Source organism: Marmota marmota, unplaced genomic scaffold (assembly GCF_001458135.2).
Source record: "Marmota marmota marmota unplaced genomic scaffold, marMar, whole genome shotgun sequence".
In the NCBI taxonomy this organism is placed as follows: Eukaryota; Metazoa; Chordata; class Mammalia; order Rodentia; family Sciuridae; genus Marmota; species Marmota marmota.
Window position 1 is genome coordinate 25,610,780 of NW_025999900.1, and position 20,180 is coordinate 25,630,959.

Below are 20,180 nucleotides of genomic sequence, written 5' to 3' on the forward strand. Positions count from 1 at the left end.
ACATATGGACATATGTTATGTGCTCGTTATGGGCCAGCCATTGTCATAAGTACTTTGTCTTAATTATTTCACAGTAACCTTATGAAAGAAGTTTTCTTGGTACTTTCAATTTACAAGGGAGCAAACATATACTTAATGAAGTTAAACAATTTATTTTAAGTCAAATGGTGAGGAATGTATGACTAGGTCCAAATCCTTGGCTATGTGACATCACAACCTCTGTGCTTACTCACTCAGTCAAGTGGTTTTGAGATAATTAGGGCCAAAGAGGGTGATGTATCTGGAAGCCCTTAAACTGTGTTAAGAGTTAAATAACTTCTACTGCAGACTACCGGATCAAGAGATTACTTTAGAGAAACAGATATTGTTGGCGATCTCATATGTTTATAGGGCATCTCAGCATGTTAAAGAGTGCCACACCTGAAAATAATAATGAACTGTGTTTGTGTTTACTTTTTAGCTGTTAAGTCAGTTTTTAAAACGAATTTATTTTCTTTTTTTTTAAAAAAATTTCAATTGTAGATGGACATAATGACTTTATTTTATTTATGTGGTGCTGAGGATCGAACCCAGTGCCTCACACGTGCTAGGCAAGTGCTCTACAACTGAGCCACAACCCCAGCCCCTTAAAACTAATTTCAATGTGCCAATGTCTCATAGAGGAATAATTATATAAACAAATTTATTAGATTGAGAATATATTTACAAAGACATTAACTATAATTTTTGAAGGCCATTAAAGAAAGTACATAGAGAAAAAGATGTTAAATTTTACATCAGTGATGTAATTTGCAAAGTGATCATTACTTTTGTTATTCTTAGTTAGCAAATGTTCATAAAACCAACCTGTAAAGATATAGCATTAGTGAAAGAGGAATGCTGTTACCTCTCCTACTTTCTTTCTGTAATCTGTACAATGGAAAATGAAGTACCTGTAAGTTAGCAACATACTTGGGTTGCAGTCACTGACATACTTGGAATTTACAGACACTTCACAGAATGGCTAGTGATTATGCCTCTAGTTGGTAAAATAGCTAGCTGATTAGTCCCGGCAGAAATGACATATCCCAAGCCGGAACTACTGTCATGCCATGGTAATGGGAAATAAATTCTTTAAGATCAGAAACAATGTCAGCTGTATTTAAAATGACACTGGAAACCACGTTGTAATGGACAATTGTGCAGAGGTGAGCAGAGACTAAAACGAGATAATAGGATTTTAAAAATTTGATTTTATTGGTTCTTTCCTCTATTTGCATTTTTCATCAGGATAACCTCTGCCTGTAAATTCTACCCTGGAAATTTTTTTCTCCTTCAATTTATTCTGTGTGTCTGGGTTGATTGAAAGGCAATAAAAGCCTAGCCTTCGAAAGCCTGAATGGGTTGACAGAATTTTTGGTCTCTCTGAAAATTCATCTATTGATTTGACAAGACAGTTACATTTTACACAGCTTGGAATACTGTAGTCATCATTTCAAGACAACACAAAGCTGAAGCAAGCTTCAGGAGAACTACTGATATGTCCAGACATCTGGAACATCTCTGAATCTCAGATTGGAATAGAGATCCAGATGGCATCTAGTATGTCCACACTCATCTGGGAGAAAGGGCAGCTCCTCATTGATGTGTTTAGTGTATACTCTTAGGAATCTTCAGAGAAGGACCATTAATACATGACTACCTAGGTGTACCTTCATGCTGAACCTCTCTTGGTAGTATTAAAACTCAACGCTTACAGACAGCCTTTGGGGCAAGAAAGAGCTAGAGTCTTGTGATAACACTTTATATATCCTTAGCAATATCTGAGAAATCATGAAACTGTGCCACAAAGCAAGGTATTGGCTTACCATAATTTTTAGAAAGAGTATCAAGGGGGCTTGAGATGTAGCACAGTGGTGGAGTAGTGTTATGGTTTGGGTGTGAAGTGTCCCCCAAAAGCTCTCATGTGAGACAATGCAAGAAGGTTCAGAGGAGAAATGATTGGTTTGTGAGAGTCTTAACCCAATAAGAGAGTTCATCCCCTGATAGGAATTAACTCAGTGGTAACTGAAGTGGTAGGGTGTGGCTGGAGGAGGTGGGAATTAGGGCGAAGCTTTGGTGTAGATATTTGTATCTGGAGAGTGGAGTCTGTCTCTCTCTGCTTCCTGTTCACTGCGATGTGAGCTGCTTCCCTTGGCCACCCTCTGCCACCTCTCCCAACATGATATTCAGCTTTACCTTGAGCCCCGAGGAATGTAGCTGACCTTCTATGGATTAAGATCTCTGAAACCATGAGTCCTCAAATAAATTTTTCCTCTTCTATAGTTGTTCTGATCAGATCCTTTAGTCACAGCAGCAAAAAAGCTGGCTAAAACAAGTAGTGCTTACATAGCATGCACAAGGTCTTGGATTTGGTCCCCCGTCAGCATCACAAAAAAACATACAAATGAATGGGGTGAGGGAGAAAAAGAAAGGAAAGAGGGAGGGTCCTAAAATGTTAATCTCTAATAAAAACTTTTGAAAGATAATTTAGAAAGAAAATGGTGAGATTGATATGAAGTCATGAAGAATAAGTGAAGCTGATATGACAGCCTCCTGTTTCCTGAAAGGAATCCTCAACTGAACTCGAAAGGGAATACTGCTGATCTGGTACTTTCAATTATAAGTCATTGATAAAAATTCACAATATCCTTGTAGGTGGGATGGAGAAAATGGAGTCAGATCATGGTACAGTTATTTGAATTCATAGCTATTTCAATGGTCACATCTAAAAGACACTGATGTCAGCTTGCAGGATCTCTAGCAGTATGGAGCTTCTGTCAACATCCTGCCCCCACCCCAACACATCATTTGTACCTCAGAAGAAGAGAAATCATGCAATTCAATTAAACCAAAATTTATTGAGTGGCAACTATATGCAGCAGATTGTGCTAGGTCCTGGGGGGAGAAAGCAGAATAAGAAAGTCCCCAGTATCTAATGGTATTACTGAAAAGAAGAAGGCATTTGAAGTCAAGATCTAGATAACTCTCTCAGTCATGCCATTTACTGTATTTGTGACTTTAGAACAGTCAATTCACATTTCTGTACTTCGATTTTACTTAACTTCAAAATTGGGAAAATAGAGATAATTTCCAGAAATAATTATTGTGATCTACATATGAAATTATATGAAAGTACTTTACAAAATGGAGAGAAGATGGAGCTTCTGTCATCTCACTTGATCTGTAGGAAGTCTTTGGGTCATATACTATTAATAGCTTCATTTTATAAATAATACTACTGAGGTACAGAGAGTGTAAGTAGCACCTAAAGATGCTATTTTAGCACAGGGGAGAAGGAATAGTTTTATTTACATGTATAAGGGGAAATGAAAAAAGAAGCAATATTTGATAGTTAGAATTTTTTCAGGTGGCAAAAAGACATTTCAGGAAAAGAAAATAGCATTGTCAAAACCAGAGCCATGTGAATAGGCAATCGTATTTCAAGAAAAGTGATTGGATGGATATGATTAGAACACTTTGGTAAGAGTTCCAGGAAAGAGTGTTGCAGATGGTGGTAGGAAAGTTAAGCAGGAGTCAGATTCTAAAACATGTCGGCACTGTGATCCATTGATGACCCATTAACGACATAGCAGTGGAGAAGCGAATGATCTCTGAGACTTCAGGAAGATACTTAAGGGAGTAGTTCATAGGATAGAATGGAGAAGTAAAGTGTCTTGGAAAGTAATTTGGAAATTTCCCACAATAGCTCTGGAAAAACGCATTAAGCTGGAAGAATGAAAACAGAAGCAGGTGGATTCAAGCCATCTTGGCAATGCATTAACAGGGGTAAGTAAGCAAGAGGGAAAGATGGGCTTCTTAGTATTGTGGACTTCATTGAAGAATTAAACCAAGAACTAAAATTCCAAATGACTGAAATAGTAAGCAGTAATTCCCTGCTAGTCTGCTATGGTGTTGAGATTGTTACTATACACATTCAATCAAGACCAAGTTTGCATATAAAGAGGTTTCAACTTTTAAATTTAGCTGGTTGTGATTTTGACATTGGAAATTCTAGTGATGTGCACCTAAGTGAACAGGAAGGAGGGATCGAGTGCCACTGAAAAGAACTGTCTTGACGATAGATATAATTTTAAAATATTAGCTATACTATTTCTAACAAATATTTTCTGATAAAACCATTTTAGAAGATTATCCTTATCTTTATGAGGAGATCAAAATGCAAATCTTAGTTTTGTATTTCTGCAGTGTAGGAGTTGTATTTTGCCACAGGACTTCAATATGTATTAACACTAGATGGATAAATGAGACGAAGAAATGAGGTGGAAGGAAAAGGCTATTGTATCTGTGAAGATGTATTAACTTAGTTTCTTAGTAAGTACTGAAGATGACATATTAAATAGGATTTTGTAATTTGAGATCAATGGATAAACTTTAAGGATTCAAGAACCTACAGATGCAAAATAAATTTACCTTGGTAGGGTCTCTGTAGATTTCATCAAATCTTTAAAGGGATCTGTGACATTCCAAATGAAACAAATCACGATTAAGATTATGTGTGTACCTCACCCCACAGAACAGATACAATTATGAATTTTAAAAATGAACTCGAGTAGTCTCCAATTTAAAAGACACCCTTGTTTGTGCTTAGAGAAGGCAAAAGAATTTCCTTTGGCTCATTTTCCCCTTTGAGTTTATTGGTTTTGTTACTTCATGTCTAGATATAGCTATTCTTAAAACTGAGGCTTATCAGCAATCCTAATAAACCAGTGAACCTACCAATTATTTTTATGATTCTTTATATCATAAGGAGGCCGGATAGAATTTCAGAAGTCATTTAGTTCAACACTTAGCTACAGGCAAATCCATATCTGAATCATCCCAGATGGGGGACTGTTTATTTTGAAGAATCCTGAGTTCCCTCATCCTCCCTTAGTAATCTGAGCATGTGTCAGAACAGGAACTCCCAGCATTTGCTGATTTTCCCTGTGCAAAGAGTTCAGAGACATTCTCAGCACTATGTAAAACACGACAGAGATTTTTCTCTCTCTTTGTCTGTTTCTCAGTCTAGGCTGCTGTACTATGTCATCAGAATCAGGACATTAGAATGTGTGGGGATAAATATTCCGGAAATGATAGTGGTGCTGGTGGGCATTTAAGAGTAGATTAGGAAACTGCAAGTCCCACACCAAAGGAAACTATCCTCCAAAGACAGGAGCTAAGGAGGCGACCCAATTAGTCTCCACTTCTATAATTTCCCTGATTGCGTATCTACTTGTACCCCATGTGCTACACCTAGTGAGTTCCCCCAGCCATAGACCTAATCAGGAAGGCAGAATAGAGATGGGAGGCAATTTAAATGGGAGCTGTGTTAGGCTAAGATATGTACCCAACAATGAGACCCAAACAACAGGGAAGCCCCTAAGGCATAAGCAGTGGCTGGACCAGATAACATGCTACCGTGGATTTCAAAGCAAATGAGGACAGAAACAACCCAATGTCAGCTCATAGTTAGGAAACTTCATTAGAGAGGGCAACTTTCCTGAGGACTGGGGTGTAGCAAACTAAGCCTCAACAGTTGACACTCTGTAGTAGATGGAGACTGGCATTTCTCTGGCTAAGAGTCTTAGTTATGTGGTACAGGTTGAGTATCCCTTATCTGAAGTGCTTGGGACCAGAAGTGTTTCAAATTACAGTCCCTCTGTCCCCAGATTTTGGAATATTTGTATATCCATAAGGAGATATCTTGGAGATGGGAACCGAGTTTAAACATGAAATTCATTTATATTTCTTAGACACCTTATACACAGCCTGAAGGCAGTTATATATGATATATATATATATATATATTTTTTTTTTTAAATTTTTTATTGTTGGTTGTCCAAAACATTACAAATTTCTTGATATATCATATTTCACACTTTGATTCAAGTGGGTTATGAACTCCCATTTTTACCCCATATACAGATTGCAGAATTACATCAGTTACACATCCATTGATTTACATATTGCCATACTAGTGTCTGTTGTGTTCTGCTGCCTTTCCTATCCTCTACTATCCCCCCTCCCCTCCCCTCCCCTCCCCTCTTCTCTCTCTGCCCCCTCTACTGACATTCATTTGTCCCCCTTGTATTATTTTTCCCTTTCCCCTCACTTCCTCTTGTATGTACTTTTGTATAACTCTGAGGGTCTCCTTCCATTTCCATGCAATTTCCCTTCTCTCTCCCTTTCCCTCCCACCTCTCATCCCTGTTTAATGTTAATCTTCTTCTCATGCTCTTCGACCCTACTCTGTTCTTAGTTACTCTCCTTATATCAAAGAAGACATTTGGCATTTGTTTTTTAGGGATTGGCTAGCTTCACTTAGCATAATCTGCTCTAATGCCATCCATTTCCCTGTAAATTCTATGATTTTGTCATTTTTTAATGCAGAGTAATACTCCATTGTGTATAAATGCCACATTTTTTTTTATCCATTCGTCTATTGAAGGGCATCTAGGTTGGTTCCACAGTCTTGCTATTGTGAATTGTGCTGATATTTTTAGTGCATTTGTGTTTTGACTACAACCTGTCACATGGGGTCAGGTGTGGAATTTTCTACTTGTAGCATTATGATAGTGTTAAAAAGTTTCAGACTTTGGAGCATTTCAGATTTTCAGCTTAGGGATGTTCAGCCTTTGTGGGAGCAGGTATGAGTCCCAGGAAGGAAGGTAAATCCTTGGGGGCCATTGTAATCAACAAGTGTGGCTATATCAGTGCAATGGGATTTAGTGAGCCACAAGGGGAAGATTTTAATCAGGCAAGAAGTTTTTCTTTTCAAAATTTAAATTCAATAATTTTTCAAATGCTGATGTCCATCTCATCCTGAGCCCATCTTTGGACTTAATTAAGCAGTGAAGAGAGGGGTTAAAATGCTAGAACCTAATGGCATGGATTCAATCTTGGCACCATGGCTCATGATTGTCATCCCAGCAACTTAGGTAGTTGAGGCAGGAGGATTGCAAGTTGGAGGATAGCCTCAGCAACTTATCAACCTGTGTCAAAATAAAAACAAAAAGAGCTGGAGGTGAAGCTCACTGGTAGTGCCATTGGGTTCAATCCCCAGTATTGCAAAAAATCAATCAATCAATATTGCATGAATTCAATTTTGACTCCTCACTAGCTACCTAAAAGTTATGAACATGGGAAAGCATTTTGCCTATTAAGGCCTCAGTTTCACTATATGGAAAATGAGAAAAACAATGCACAAAGGAGGCTTTCAAATAATAATGTTCTGTGGATTAAAAAAATAAATATAAAATGGTTGGCACAGTATCTGACACAGGGTCAATGCTCAGTAAGTGGTATTTTTGTTTCTGTGATTACTGTCAGTGCTAACAGCAATGGATAAAATGATGGAGAACTTTCTAAAGGTTCATGTACCAAAATCGCAGGAGAAAATGGAGAGAAGTATAGTGACCTGCAATGAGCTAGGCTTACCATCTTGGATCTTTAAGGGAAAAAGAGAGACGCACACAATAGTAATAAATTAGGGTGAATATTGGGACAGAGAAATTATCTTCACTGTTTCTTTTTATTTGTGTTTATTGTGTGGTGGCGGGATGATTACCAGGTTTATTGGAATGTTTTATAAACTGCTAGATTTACTTACTGAGAATGAACAGATAAGTAGGGATGTTATTCAGTTGTGTATGTCATGGGTTCTCATCAGTTTTTCTACCAAATTTCAGACAAGGTTAATTAATGAGAGATGTTTGTTCACTGAGAAGGAGGAGGGGACAAGTCATATCTGTTGGGTGATTCATCTTATTGGGGGACAGTGGATGAATCAATTCTTGTAGCAGCCGTTCTGGGGAGGGGAATAAGGCACTAGGTGGGGGCTTTCATGGTATCTTGGGAAAGACTTTTGAATAGGGTATGGTAGAGGAGTATGGGTACTTTAACATTATATGATTTGATGGGTTCTGGAATAGCTCCCAAATCTTTTCCAATACTGTTTGTTCAAGGTTGTGCATTTTAATATTTTATTTCTTTAAGGCCACCTTTATAGCAAGATATCTTTAATCCTAAACTCAAATTGCTTCAGAAACATTTTTATTCCATTTGTTTCTTCCCTTCTTACTCACTACTCATAGGTGATATGTTAGCTATGTAGAGAGGCCTTCTGTGACCCTCCTATCTAAAGTGGTCTCTGGCCCCTACCAGCCACTCCTTCACATTACTTGACTTCACTCCACATAGTAGTGTAGCCTAGTTGTTAAGTACATGGGGTGTGGATTGAGACTCCCCAAATTCAAGTTCTGTCTTCTTTAATCTGTCTTCTTTAATGTGGCTCCTAAAACCTTGGATGCAAAGAATGCCTCATTCTAGCATAAATATGCTAATCATCCTCCCTAGCATTAGTTTCTTAATCTGTGAAGTGGAACCAATAAAATCATTTTCCTCTAGGACTGTTGTGATGCTTAATATCTATAAACTATATCATGCCCAACATATTGTCAGGCCCTAGAGCTCACCTGTTGTTACTTTGGTATTCATTATTCTTTGAGATCACCTTCTTTATTAATTGATTTATTATAGTCCATCTCCCCCAATAGAATGTAAGGGGGAAACATTTTTCCATATTTTTATTGAAGCATTATAGTTGTACATAATTGTGGGATTTGTAAGAGGAAAACTTTTTATGAAAGCAAAAACATTATTCTTCAATGCTGGATTTTTAGGATCTGGAACAAGTCCCATAGTGGGAATTAAATGAATCTTTGCTGAATGAATGAAGTATCAGTCTCTAAGATCTTCATTTGTCTGATCAGGTCTAGCAGCAAAATCAACTTTGCTGAGATGCCCATATGGCAATTCAAACACAAAATACTTGGTCTCTTTCGTAGACCCAAACTGTTTCTTCATATTACTTCTTTATCCACATAGCCTTTTTTTGTGGGGGGGGGGTACCAAGGATTGAACCCAGGCGTATTTAAACACCGAGCCACACCTCCAGCCCTGTTCTATACTTTATTTAGAGACAGGGTCTCAATAATTTGTTTAGGGCCTTGCTAAGTTGCTGAGGCTGGCTTTGAACTCGAGATCCTCCTGCCTTAGCCTCTTGAGACCCTGAAATTACAGATATGTGCCTCTGCACCTGACCAGTTCTACTCTTGCAGACCAAAAAATCTGAAGAGATTTGAGATCTCTAGCTTGTAGTATAAACAGAATTTTTAAAATTACATTATCTAATGATATTAAATTATACTAACTATTGCATTTTAAAACCTGCTCCTCCTATGATATACCCCCACAAACCAGTAAAACCCAGAAAAGGTGAAGAAACAATGCTGAGAGACAGAAAAGTAAGAGTTGAAAGAAAATATTATGGCTCCTAAAATCTGGGATGCAAAGAATGCATCGTTCTAGCATAAAAGTAACAATAATCTCCATATCTGTAGTCTGTTTATAGAATCCTAAATTCGCTAATGCTACACAGTTAACAACTAATAAATGCATAGTGTTCAGCAAGGCAGGGAAATACAAAGTGGTCCTAAGGATGAGGTCTGTTTTCTTTCCCCCAATACACTGCTTTGCAGCCAGCCTCCATAGGGTGAACTGCAGCAGGCAGCAGGTGCAGGTGGAACTGCCCTGGCTGCCTCTTTGCTTCACACCCTGGAAAGGTCAAGGTTGCACCACATGTGCCTTTCAGACTGTAGGACAGCTCAGCTAAAGGTCGTCCTTGGAAGGGCCTGCTTTCCCACCTCCTTTCTTTCTTTCTTCTTTTTTTCTGAAGAATTAATGTCAAAGAAAGTGCATGACTCTGACTTTATACAGCTGCTAGTCTCCTGATGACTTATATGAATGTTTCAATGCCTGATGTTAACAGCTGTTTTTACCCTTGACAATGCTATGGTCACCCTAAAGAAATGAGTTATCAGGAGTTCTAAAGTCCCAAACTGGGGAAGGTCATGCTGGCCACATCAATGATACATTCAGTTTCTGTTTGCCATCCTACAGACAATAAATATTGCTTGAGATTGGTTAATGTGCTGTAAAATTGATAAGATTCAGGTTGCCAAAGGCATTTCATAGGTCTTAATTTATGTTGCTATAGTAACTGGAATGTTGGAATTTCTTGAGATTAGAGGGCTTTTATATCTTTAACCTTAAAATGATAATAACGTAGATTATGACTCCAGACTTGGTCTCTGCTTGTGAGGAACATATACCCTGTATGTCGTGTATTCTGTGTATGCTAACGTATGACTGATGTTCGATTACTGTAATTTCAGAATGAAGGTAACACCCAACCTGATTTTCCTATCTAGGTGTACAGATATCAGCAGCCAAGATGCTCCTAAACTGAACAGTCTTTCCCTAAAGATAAAGGGAGAATTAGAAGGGGAAAGTGAGAGAAGTAGAACTTTCATAAGCAACAGTTCTAGAATACTCCTTTTAAGGACTGATATGAATTTGGGTCACCTTCTCCATCAGAGTGAATTTCTTGCAGGTGCTGAAGCACTTGGCGTGTTATTAACCAGCATTTTAAGAAAAGACACGACCCTGGGGCATTTAGAGCATCAGCAATGTCTGAAGTGATAAGGAGGTATAAAGTGATAAGGAGGTATAAAGAAGCCCTACTCTGAGACAGGAAAGATGACTTGGAACCCTATGGGCTGGTCAAGGTCACATGTGTTAATTATACAGACCCAAGGCATCTGGAAAACTCAATGCAAATTAGCTCAGATTGGTCTGAAACAGAAATGTCTCCCCTCTCCGAACCCAGCTTACCTTATATCCTGACGATTTGATGTGCACTCCACGTTTGGTCAGAGTAGATTTCATTCGGATGAAAAAGGAACGCTCAAGGGTGTTGTCAGTGGTTAGCAGGCTGGGGCTGGTGGACTCCACTGAGGAATACAAAAATACATACACACGTGATTTAGAGCTCTCCACAGCCCTTCACAGCTACTGCTCAGGTGCAATCCTTGAGTTCACTAAAAATAAATGACTGATGGGTGCTAAGAGTGTAGTAATCAATTTACCTCATTTAGAGAATGTTTACTTTGCAGAAAATAAAAAAGAAAAATTAATGTGTCTAAAGTAGCTTCTTTCCTGTTTCTAGCTAGAGATTTTTTTCAAGTCTTTTAACTTGCAGCAGCTCCTTAAGTGGGTTCCAATGGTAAGTAATTGTAGCTCACTTTGAGACTCAGTTGAGTCCTGTGCAGAGAGGACAGTCAGGAAAAAGAAGGGTCCTGTAGATTTATGGGGTCAACCAAGGTACAGGCTGAGATGCTTCTGCTGAGGGGTCAGAACCAGAAAGCCTCCCAGATTGGAGAGCCACATCCTGACCAATGTCCTTGCCCTCCTGAGTTGGTTGTCTTCATTGTGGGGACAAGAAGCCCAAGGTCTTCTCAACTGACTCCAGACAGAGGGATGAGAATGGGATGTACCGAGGACAGAAATAAAAACTACTCATGATATCAACTTCTCATTCCTGTCACAATGGCATCTTGCCCCTGGCCCTTACCCATATAGGCAGGGGTCTCTTTTTTCACTTCTCTGCTTCTGATATGAGAAAATAGATTTCTTCTCTTAAACAAAATACTTAATTGTTCCTTTCATATGTTTTTAGAGTAAGTAGAAAATTTGTAGACTTATGAAACTTAAAAGTGGTAGCTTAAAATCTTGCTGATCTAAGCACACCTTCATGCAAAAGGATCAGAAGGCAGCATAAGTCTGTTTTCTTAAAAATAAGCTTCTAAGGTATTTTATGAATTTAGGTCTCTTCCTGCAAATAAAATAATTGCGGGGGAGGGGGGGGGTTAAAGCTTAAAAAATACTCAAATTCTATCTTCTTAAATATTAAAGTTTTTCTTATTCAAAAGGAAAAAATGATGTAGAACAACAATGAAGGTTTCTTTTAAGTAGCCCTATGCTAACACTAATTTTCTCTGGAATGGAGGTAAAGAAATACAGTTAATAAAGAGATTTAAGAATTAAGTATATATAAAGATAGCTATTAAAATAGATAAAATGGCAAAACAAGCTTTTAAATTTTAGATTATGAAATGTAATTCATATATTTCTAAGAGTACATAATGTTTGTTTGTCATATTAAACTTGATGCTCAGATGAAGAAATGAGAGCTACTCTAATAACAGAAACCTTGCTATTTGCGGTCTGGGGCTTTTCTTGTATCATTCTTAATAAGACTCTATATTCCTACATTTGTGGCATTTCTATTCTGGGACGATGGGACCATTGACAAGCATTCCTTTCTTATGTGTCTCAAGATTTTCTTTTTCTTTCTTTCTTTTTCTTTTTCTTTTTCTTTTTTTTTAGAGAGCATGGATCTGATGTCATCTTAAATGTACAGCTTTTTATCACTCGAGGGAAAAGCAGAGCCATGTTATATTTAGTACTTTCATTTCTTCTGATTAAATATGAATTACTATGAAATTTTTCTCATCATCTAACACGCCATAATACGCCAACAGCTTTTTAATACACTATATAAGCACAAACTTCTGCTCTAAGAGTTTAATTTGCCCCTCTAATCCAATCACATCAACCTTATTTCTCTTATCAGAGATTCCCATTTTGAATTAAATGAGCTCATTAGTTTTAATCAAAAGCAGAGAGATCAAAACTTAAACGTAAATGCTTTAGATCAGAACTGTCAGTCAGCCGTGCAGTTCTATTTTACTAAAACACAAGATCAGAGACCCTTAGAACCAATTTTTTCTCGTAAGGGATGCCGAGAGCTTGAAGATGCTATATCCTTTTTTTTTTTTTTTCCTCCCAAGGACAGATTATACATTTAAGGTTAGACTTAATTTATAGCAGTTTTTTCATCCTGGTGGAAATGGAAAAGTATGCCAATCTACTGTTGTCCCTTTCACATTTATTGGCACTGGTCCTCAGAGACTTGAACTAACGTGAAGCCATCAGAATCCCCACCATAAACAGCGTTCAAAATTCAGTTCTGTTCAGCAAGATCGTGTTTGCAATAGCTGAGGACAAATGAAACTTCCCAGATAAGTGAAATATGTTTTAGGGCCAGGGTCCTGGAGACCCTGACCTAGTCAGGAAGGAATTGCCTATAACTGTAGAAGGGAGGGTAATTCAGACATCATGAGAAATCACTACTGTTTTCAGAAAACAGTGTATAGGAGAGACCACCACAGGGGTACCTCCAGCTGGATGAAGACACAAGATTTGCAAGAGCCGTGGAGCCAAACACTGCCTCCTGCCCCAGCGGAGGCGGGAGTACAGCACCCCACATGCGGTGCAATGATAATTGCCTAAACATGCAGGGCAGCGTTAATTACACCGGGGACAACTGGTGTGCAAGGAATGCTAAGGTCAGGTTTTGCCCAGTGAAGCTGAGATTTATAATCTAAACTAATCTTCAAACTTTAAGAGCAGGGGTGGGTGAGTTGAGTCAGTGAGAGGGAGACAGGCAAGCTAGAAAATAGCCTGATTTCTGATGATGATTTCCACTTTAATTCTTCATGATTTCTAGTTCTGAGGACAAAGGCAGAAGTAACCTGCCATACCATTCCTTTCAAAGGGACATGTGATGAACTCATTCACAGTGCATACACACACAACCATGCCATGCTTCCACAGGGGCTGGTAAATGTACTTGGTTTATTCCAACTGTGACCATGGTGTCTCTGCACATGACAGGCAAGAGCAGCTGCTTCAGGAAAGATGCTTTCTGACGGTCTCAGGTGAGAGGTAATGTAATGAAAGTTCTGTTGGGAGAGAGCCAAGGCAGCATAGCCATGGTGGCCACACCAGAGTGTGATGCTGAATAGAGAAGGGGCATGTGAGGAAGAGACAAAGAGAGGACAGAGTAGTGACAGAAGTCTCCCTGGGACCCATCCTCTCTAGAGACAGTGGCACCAGTTTATGTCTGAGATGCATTTTAGAGTGCTTTCTAGATATGAAATTGTTTTTTGTCAACTTTTAGAGTGGCCATGAAACCCACATGCTCTGATAAAGAAATTTGGAATTCAGAGAAGTTTTATCTGCTGCCCAAGACCCAGGAGACATCTGTAGTAAAGCTGGATTAAGTGGTCAAAGCTCAGTCATGCCTAGTTTCAACCTATGAATTATAAAATAGGAGCTGGAAAACAAAAGTGAGACCCATGCAACTAAAAGCTAAATAAAGAAATATAAAGTACTCTCTTTTGTTGAATCTCCAGGGGCTCAACTTTTTAATAAATCTAAATCACCTCAGTTCTTGAAATGTCAGTTTTTGCATAGTTTATAAAATTTATAAAGAATTTATAGCAAAAGGGGTAATAATTTTTATGTTGGCAAATGCCATCAACCATCATGTGAAATCATTACCTGTGTCATTCCACATCTGTTTGTGAATCTGTAACTGGTGGTGTAGTTGCTGTTCTCATTACTATTAGGTAGGGGCAGGAAGAGGTATAAGAGGTGGAAGGAGGAGGTAGATGACTGAGAACCATCTAGTTCTTTCTAGGCTGAAACTAGGTCCGGGGCCATTCTGAACACTGTCAACTCTCTTTCGGGTCTCTCCAAGAGCATGAGGCCAAAGCAGAAAAAGGACCTTTCTTTTTAGTACACTCCAAATGTTTTCAGTGTAGTTCTAGAATCAGAACCCTCAAACTGTCAACAAATCCTGAGTGTGCAGGAGAGAAAAAAAAGATTTTTTTTTTTTTTTGTAGAGGATGACCAGCATGCATTTATTTTATTTATTTATTTTTATATGGTGCTAAGGATCAAACCTAGTGTCTCACACATGCTAGGCAAGTGGTCTACCACTGAGCTACAGCCCCAGAGGTGCTCCCCTCCAATTTTTTTGTAGTACTGGGGATTGATCCCAGAGGCATCCTATCCCACATCTCATATCATCTCATATCCTTCCTATTTTTTATTTTGAGAGAGGGGCTCACTAAATTGCCCAGGCTGGCCTTGAACTTGTGATTCTCTTGCCTCAGCTTCCTGAGTCACTGGGATTATAAGCATGCACCACTACACCTCACAGGAAGAAAAAAATTAAATTTTAAGAAATGCTCCCCCTTAATAGTGAGTAAAATATTTTTCTTTTTAAAGGAGAAATGGAGTTGGGATAAGTCCTTAAGATATGAAGTTAAATATAGTCATCTCTAAGTATTCATAAGGAATTGGTTCCAGAACCCCCACAGATACCCAGATTCTTAGATGCTCAAGTTCCTTATGGAAAATGGTGTAGCATTTGCATATAATCTACGTGTATTATCCTGTATACTTATAGTACTAGAAAATGTAAGCACTACATAAAGATTTTATCAACTGTATTGTTTAGGGAATAATGACAAGAAAAAAGTATGCACATGTTCATACAGACACAATTTATTTTTAATATTTTTGATCAGCAGTTGGTTGAATCTGCAGATGCAGAACCCATGCATATGAAGGGTTGACTGTATATTCTTGTTCCCACTTTATTGTCTAAACAAATCTTTCAAATCTTTTTGAGATGTTCTGTGCACACAGGACAATCCAAAGTGCAAACATCCAAATTGACTTTCTGCGACAAAGGTGATACTGTTTCATTTTGCAATTATTTTGATAAAGCCAAGTTGTTTCACTGGCAAACGTAGTTAGGTTTGTTAGAAGCTGATACATTTTAGGAATTTAAAATGAATATGTGTCCACTGAAATTTGATGAAGTTGTTGTTTTTCTTACACAAGTTTTCCTTTTAGTTGAGGGGAATGCCCCTCTGTAGTCACTTTGAATTGGGGCTGCTCATATGATTTGCTTCAGCCAAAGGAATAGGAGCAAAAGTCACATGTCATTTTTAGGTGGAATTTTCAAGAGCCAGTCATGATGTGCCACTTTCTTTTTCCTGCTGCCCCATGACTTAACATTTTAGGTTGTGACTGTTCCACCAATCTGAGTCTGAGAAGACACTGAGGAACAGAACCCCTTGCCAACCCTCAAAGAAATAAATCTTTGTTATAATTTTGGGATTTTTTTTATTGCTGCATAACCTAGCCCATACTGACTAATACAAATATTAAATATTTGTTAAACTATTTAAAAAGTCAGTATGTGGCCCAAGATCTTCCATACATTCAATGATAGAGCATGAATATGAAAAATGTTCAAATGACCAAAGAATGTTGACAATATACTGTTCTTATAGTCATTTATATGCTTCTTTTATCTCCATTTAACCTCATGTTAGATATGTGAGGGGGCAGGACTGATACAAGTCTAACTATGGTCTCCTATAGCATCTAGTATGGTTTATTGTATGAATATATTATAGATACATACTATATTTCCTAAACAATACAGTGTAACAATTATATATTACATATGCACATACATAAAATTTTTGAGTGTATATCATATATCCATTTATATGGCGAGGGATACATATTCAATATATGTTCAATACATAATATTCGCTAAACATTAACTATTATAAGATCTTCTCAATCTAGTTTCCCAATAGCAGACCAAATATGGTAAAAATAAATCCTTTCTCACAGAACTGTTCCAGTGGATTTTATGTTTATCCAGCACATATCTGATTTTAAAAATGCCACAAATGCTCCAGAAGTCTTCCTTCCAAAAGATGAAACTATTTCCTCTCTTCTCAAGTGAGTGTGGGCTAGACATGGTGACTTCGTTCAAATAAATAGCACATGGTGGAATTGACAGTGTACAGTCCAGACTAGTCATTCTCTCCTTGCATTCTCTGTGGTCATTCATTCTGATGGAAGCCAGCTGCCATGTTGTGACAATACTCAAGCAGCCCTGGGGAGGGCCAATGTAGCAAGGAACTGAGGCTTCCTGCTAACAGTCATATTAGTGAACTTAGAAGAGAACCATTCAGCCCCAGTTTAGCCCTTCAATGACTATAACCTGGCTGCCATCTTGATTGCTACCCTACAACAGACCCTGAGCCAGAACTAGCCAGATAAGCCACTCTTTGCTTTCTGATCAACAGAAAGATACCTGTTTAAGATACCTTTGTTCTTTTTAAGTTATTAATATTTGGGATAATTTATTATATATTAGTAAATGACTAACATAACAACTATCTATAACTTTTTCTGGAAAAATCATAGCCTTGTTTTGATTGAGAACCATATAAGTAGGTAAAGTTTGTGAGTTTGACCCAGTGGGTCAGTATCTGGCAAATACACATGTGTAAGGAAAATAAAAACAGTACTGATTTTTTATAAGCAGGGTCTGTATTTCTAAATCCTCTATTTTTTTTTTCAATAGGTTGTTTGCAAAAGGTGCTATCCACAGTGTCACCTACAAGATTGTGAGAGAGGAAAAGCAGGGATGATGACTTGTCTTTGTTGTATCTCTTTCTTGCTCCTCCCTAGGCTTCCTCATCCTCCCCAAGTGTTTAGGATTGTGTCTAATGTAAGTCACATCAGTTACACATGTTGAAATAAAGTAACATTAAGATGCTTTCTTTTAAGACAGATTATCCACTTTACCCCGGCCACTCTCTCACATAAACAATATCTTCTTCCACGAGTTTTTTTTTTCTTTTTTTGAGGGGAGGGGGTCATTATGTCTTCTTCTTGTGTTCATGTTGAAGGAAGTGTTTTCTGCAAACTGTTCTGAGAGCCATGGGCCAGTGGGTGTGGTAGTTAAAAGAAGATAGGCTCCATCTTCCCCTGAACTAGAGAATGCTTTGTTCTCTGTCTTTGGAGAATTGATTTGCATCCCACTGGCCTGTCTTCTACCACGTGAGGGCAACTCTGAAGCGGGTAACGGCCCTTAGGATACCAGAGTGGGATCCGTGGCCACTGGTGGCACAGTAGTGCCTCCCATTTTCTGTGCTCACGAGTTATGCCATCCTTACACACAATGCAGTTGCAACCGTGCTGCTCTGCCTCAGCAGCCAGACTGCCTCAGCTCCAAGCTCGCTCTGGGGTGGGACCAAAAAGCCCGATTTATTTAATCTCATTAGAGCTGATTCCTGTTCCCACCCAGTCATGAGTCTTCAGCTTTGTTTAGAAACCTGTGAATCATTAACTGAAAATCCAGAGCATAGCTGTGAAAATAATTGTGGTTCAATAATGATGTAATAAATGTTTTTTAAAGTGCATTAAAAATAATCTGTCAAAAAGAAAAAAGAGGAAAAATAATAATAGTCTGCCACCCATGCCACTTGTCAGGATAAACTCCCTGGCCTTGTGTGGCCTGTCTTTGATGAGAATCATAATGCGTAAGGTTGCCTTTCAGGTTTCCAGCTCCTGGCAGGGGTTACTACTTGGTGTGGCTGTCCCCCGAGGGAGAGGAGAGCATTCAGTGGCTGCCTGCTGCTCCCGCAGTTGGTGTTTGGATGATACCACTCTGGGGAAATATACACAGTGTCAGAGTCAAGCTGCTACCAGTGGGTGTTTCTATACACAACTACTAAGCAACAAGAAAGTTCAAGGGGAAAAACCTGAATATTGTAAAGATCGCCTTAGAGAGTACATGATATCCAGTATGACCCATTCTGTGCAGGCTGTGCACTCCCAAGGATGTGCCATATGAATACTGCAAGCAAATATTTTAAATCTTATTGGAAACTCCCTATAAATGTTGCCACTTGAGGGATCTATTCTGGAAGAAAAATATAGCATGTCCTCCTGGGATGCAGCGTGGATTCCATTACGAATATTGTGTATGGGATCCAGTGTGGCAATGCTTTTATCACGACTATAAAGTGGTTACGAGCCAATTCTTCATATAAAACATACTCAATAACATTGAGGTTTTCTTCCCCTTTTCTGGTTCTTTCTTTTATTTCCTTCCTTCCTTTTCTTTCCTTTCTCTTTCCTTTCTTTATGACAAACATGATGTCAGACAAAGGGCATTCGGACTTGGTCTTCGTAGTACAATACAAAAATAATACATAAACACCTTTGTGAAGGCAGCTCAAAACCCCATGTTTTCTATTAAAAAGTCATGTTCAATCTTCACTGTTGATAGAACTGAATAGCTAACACAGAGAACATTGTATATCAGAAAGGTCAATAGTTATTATGAGCTACAAATATATTTTTTTCCATCCTTCAGGCTGTTTAGCGCATATCACAGCATGAGCAGCTGTCTCCTTTAATGCTTTTAAAATTAGAATCCCAAAGAAGAAGAAAAAATTATGGTTGCAGTGATTGCTCTTTGCTTTTGTAAGTTTACTTTAATATACTATTTTATATACATGAATCTTCCATGCAGCCTATCCATGGGGCAGTAACTGGTCGCCAGTATCCAGTTGAACTGCCATGTTTGTTTTCTTAGCATTCTGGCTAGATCTCCATGTCAGGCACAGATGTTGTCCCCATACTATATTTAAAAATGGAGTTATATAGAGGAATCTGGTTACAGAGGCAGTTGCAAATGCACACATATGCATTCTGCCTTTTCCTTGCTTTAAAGCTCTATTAGGAATGAGAACAATACCATGTGATGAGAACACAGCTATACAGTGCCGAGTGAAAAATCAGGCAGTGAATCAAACCACTATTAAGCACAGTCTCACTCTCCATGTGCAGGCATGTGGTCTGAGAGAGCACTTTTTAATTTTTTTTTTAAAGGTTGATCTTCTGCCTGTCCCTGGAACTTCTCGTCATTACTCAGCACTGGCCATAAAAGACAGTATTGGCATTTTAAATATATGTAAACATACATCGAATGTTTTATTATAGCTTACTTATTCTTTGTTCAGCTATTTAAATTAAATACTTAGTGAGTATACTGGCAAGGACCATTTGTAACAGTGCTTACATTTTGGGAAAGGAGCAAAAATACAGTAATTTCAGGTGCTGGCTAATGAAATAAAGAAGAGCACCACAGAGTAAGGGGCGAGAGACTAATGAGGGGCGACATTTTGGTTGGGTGGTCCCAGGGGCTTCTCTGATAAGACAGCATCTCAGAAGAGACCAAGTCATATGCATATGTGGGTGAATGTTTTGTACACATCACCATGCTTATGGTTCATGTTAGGGTCTGTAAACAAGTCAAGATGGCGCCTGGCATTTTGACAGAGGGAGTGGTTTGTGAAGTAAGGCCAGTGACCCATTAAGTGTGGAGATTCCTTATTGGTTGACTGCTGTATCTAGTTTATGTTAATTAAGATAAGCTGTGTGTAATGTATATATACCCCTCCTGTCCTACAATAAACGGCTCCCACTCCTGCTGTATCAATGTACACAAGTTGCTTGTCACCC

The 20,180-nt window shown here is 38.4% G+C and overlaps 1 protein-coding gene across 1 annotated transcript in view; it reads right to left on the bottom strand.

Annotated features, from left to right (window-relative positions):
* The window catches only part of Npas3 (neuronal PAS domain protein 3), an 828,669-nt gene that overhangs the window by 57,329 nt on the left and 751,160 nt on the right, over positions 1-20,180 (bottom strand). The window contains exon 8 of the mRNA XM_048798441.1: positions 10,755-10,873. Within this exon, the coding sequence (XP_048654398.1) occupies positions 10,755-10,873 (119 nt within the window). The remainder of the gene's footprint in view (positions 1-10,754; positions 10,874-20,180) is intronic.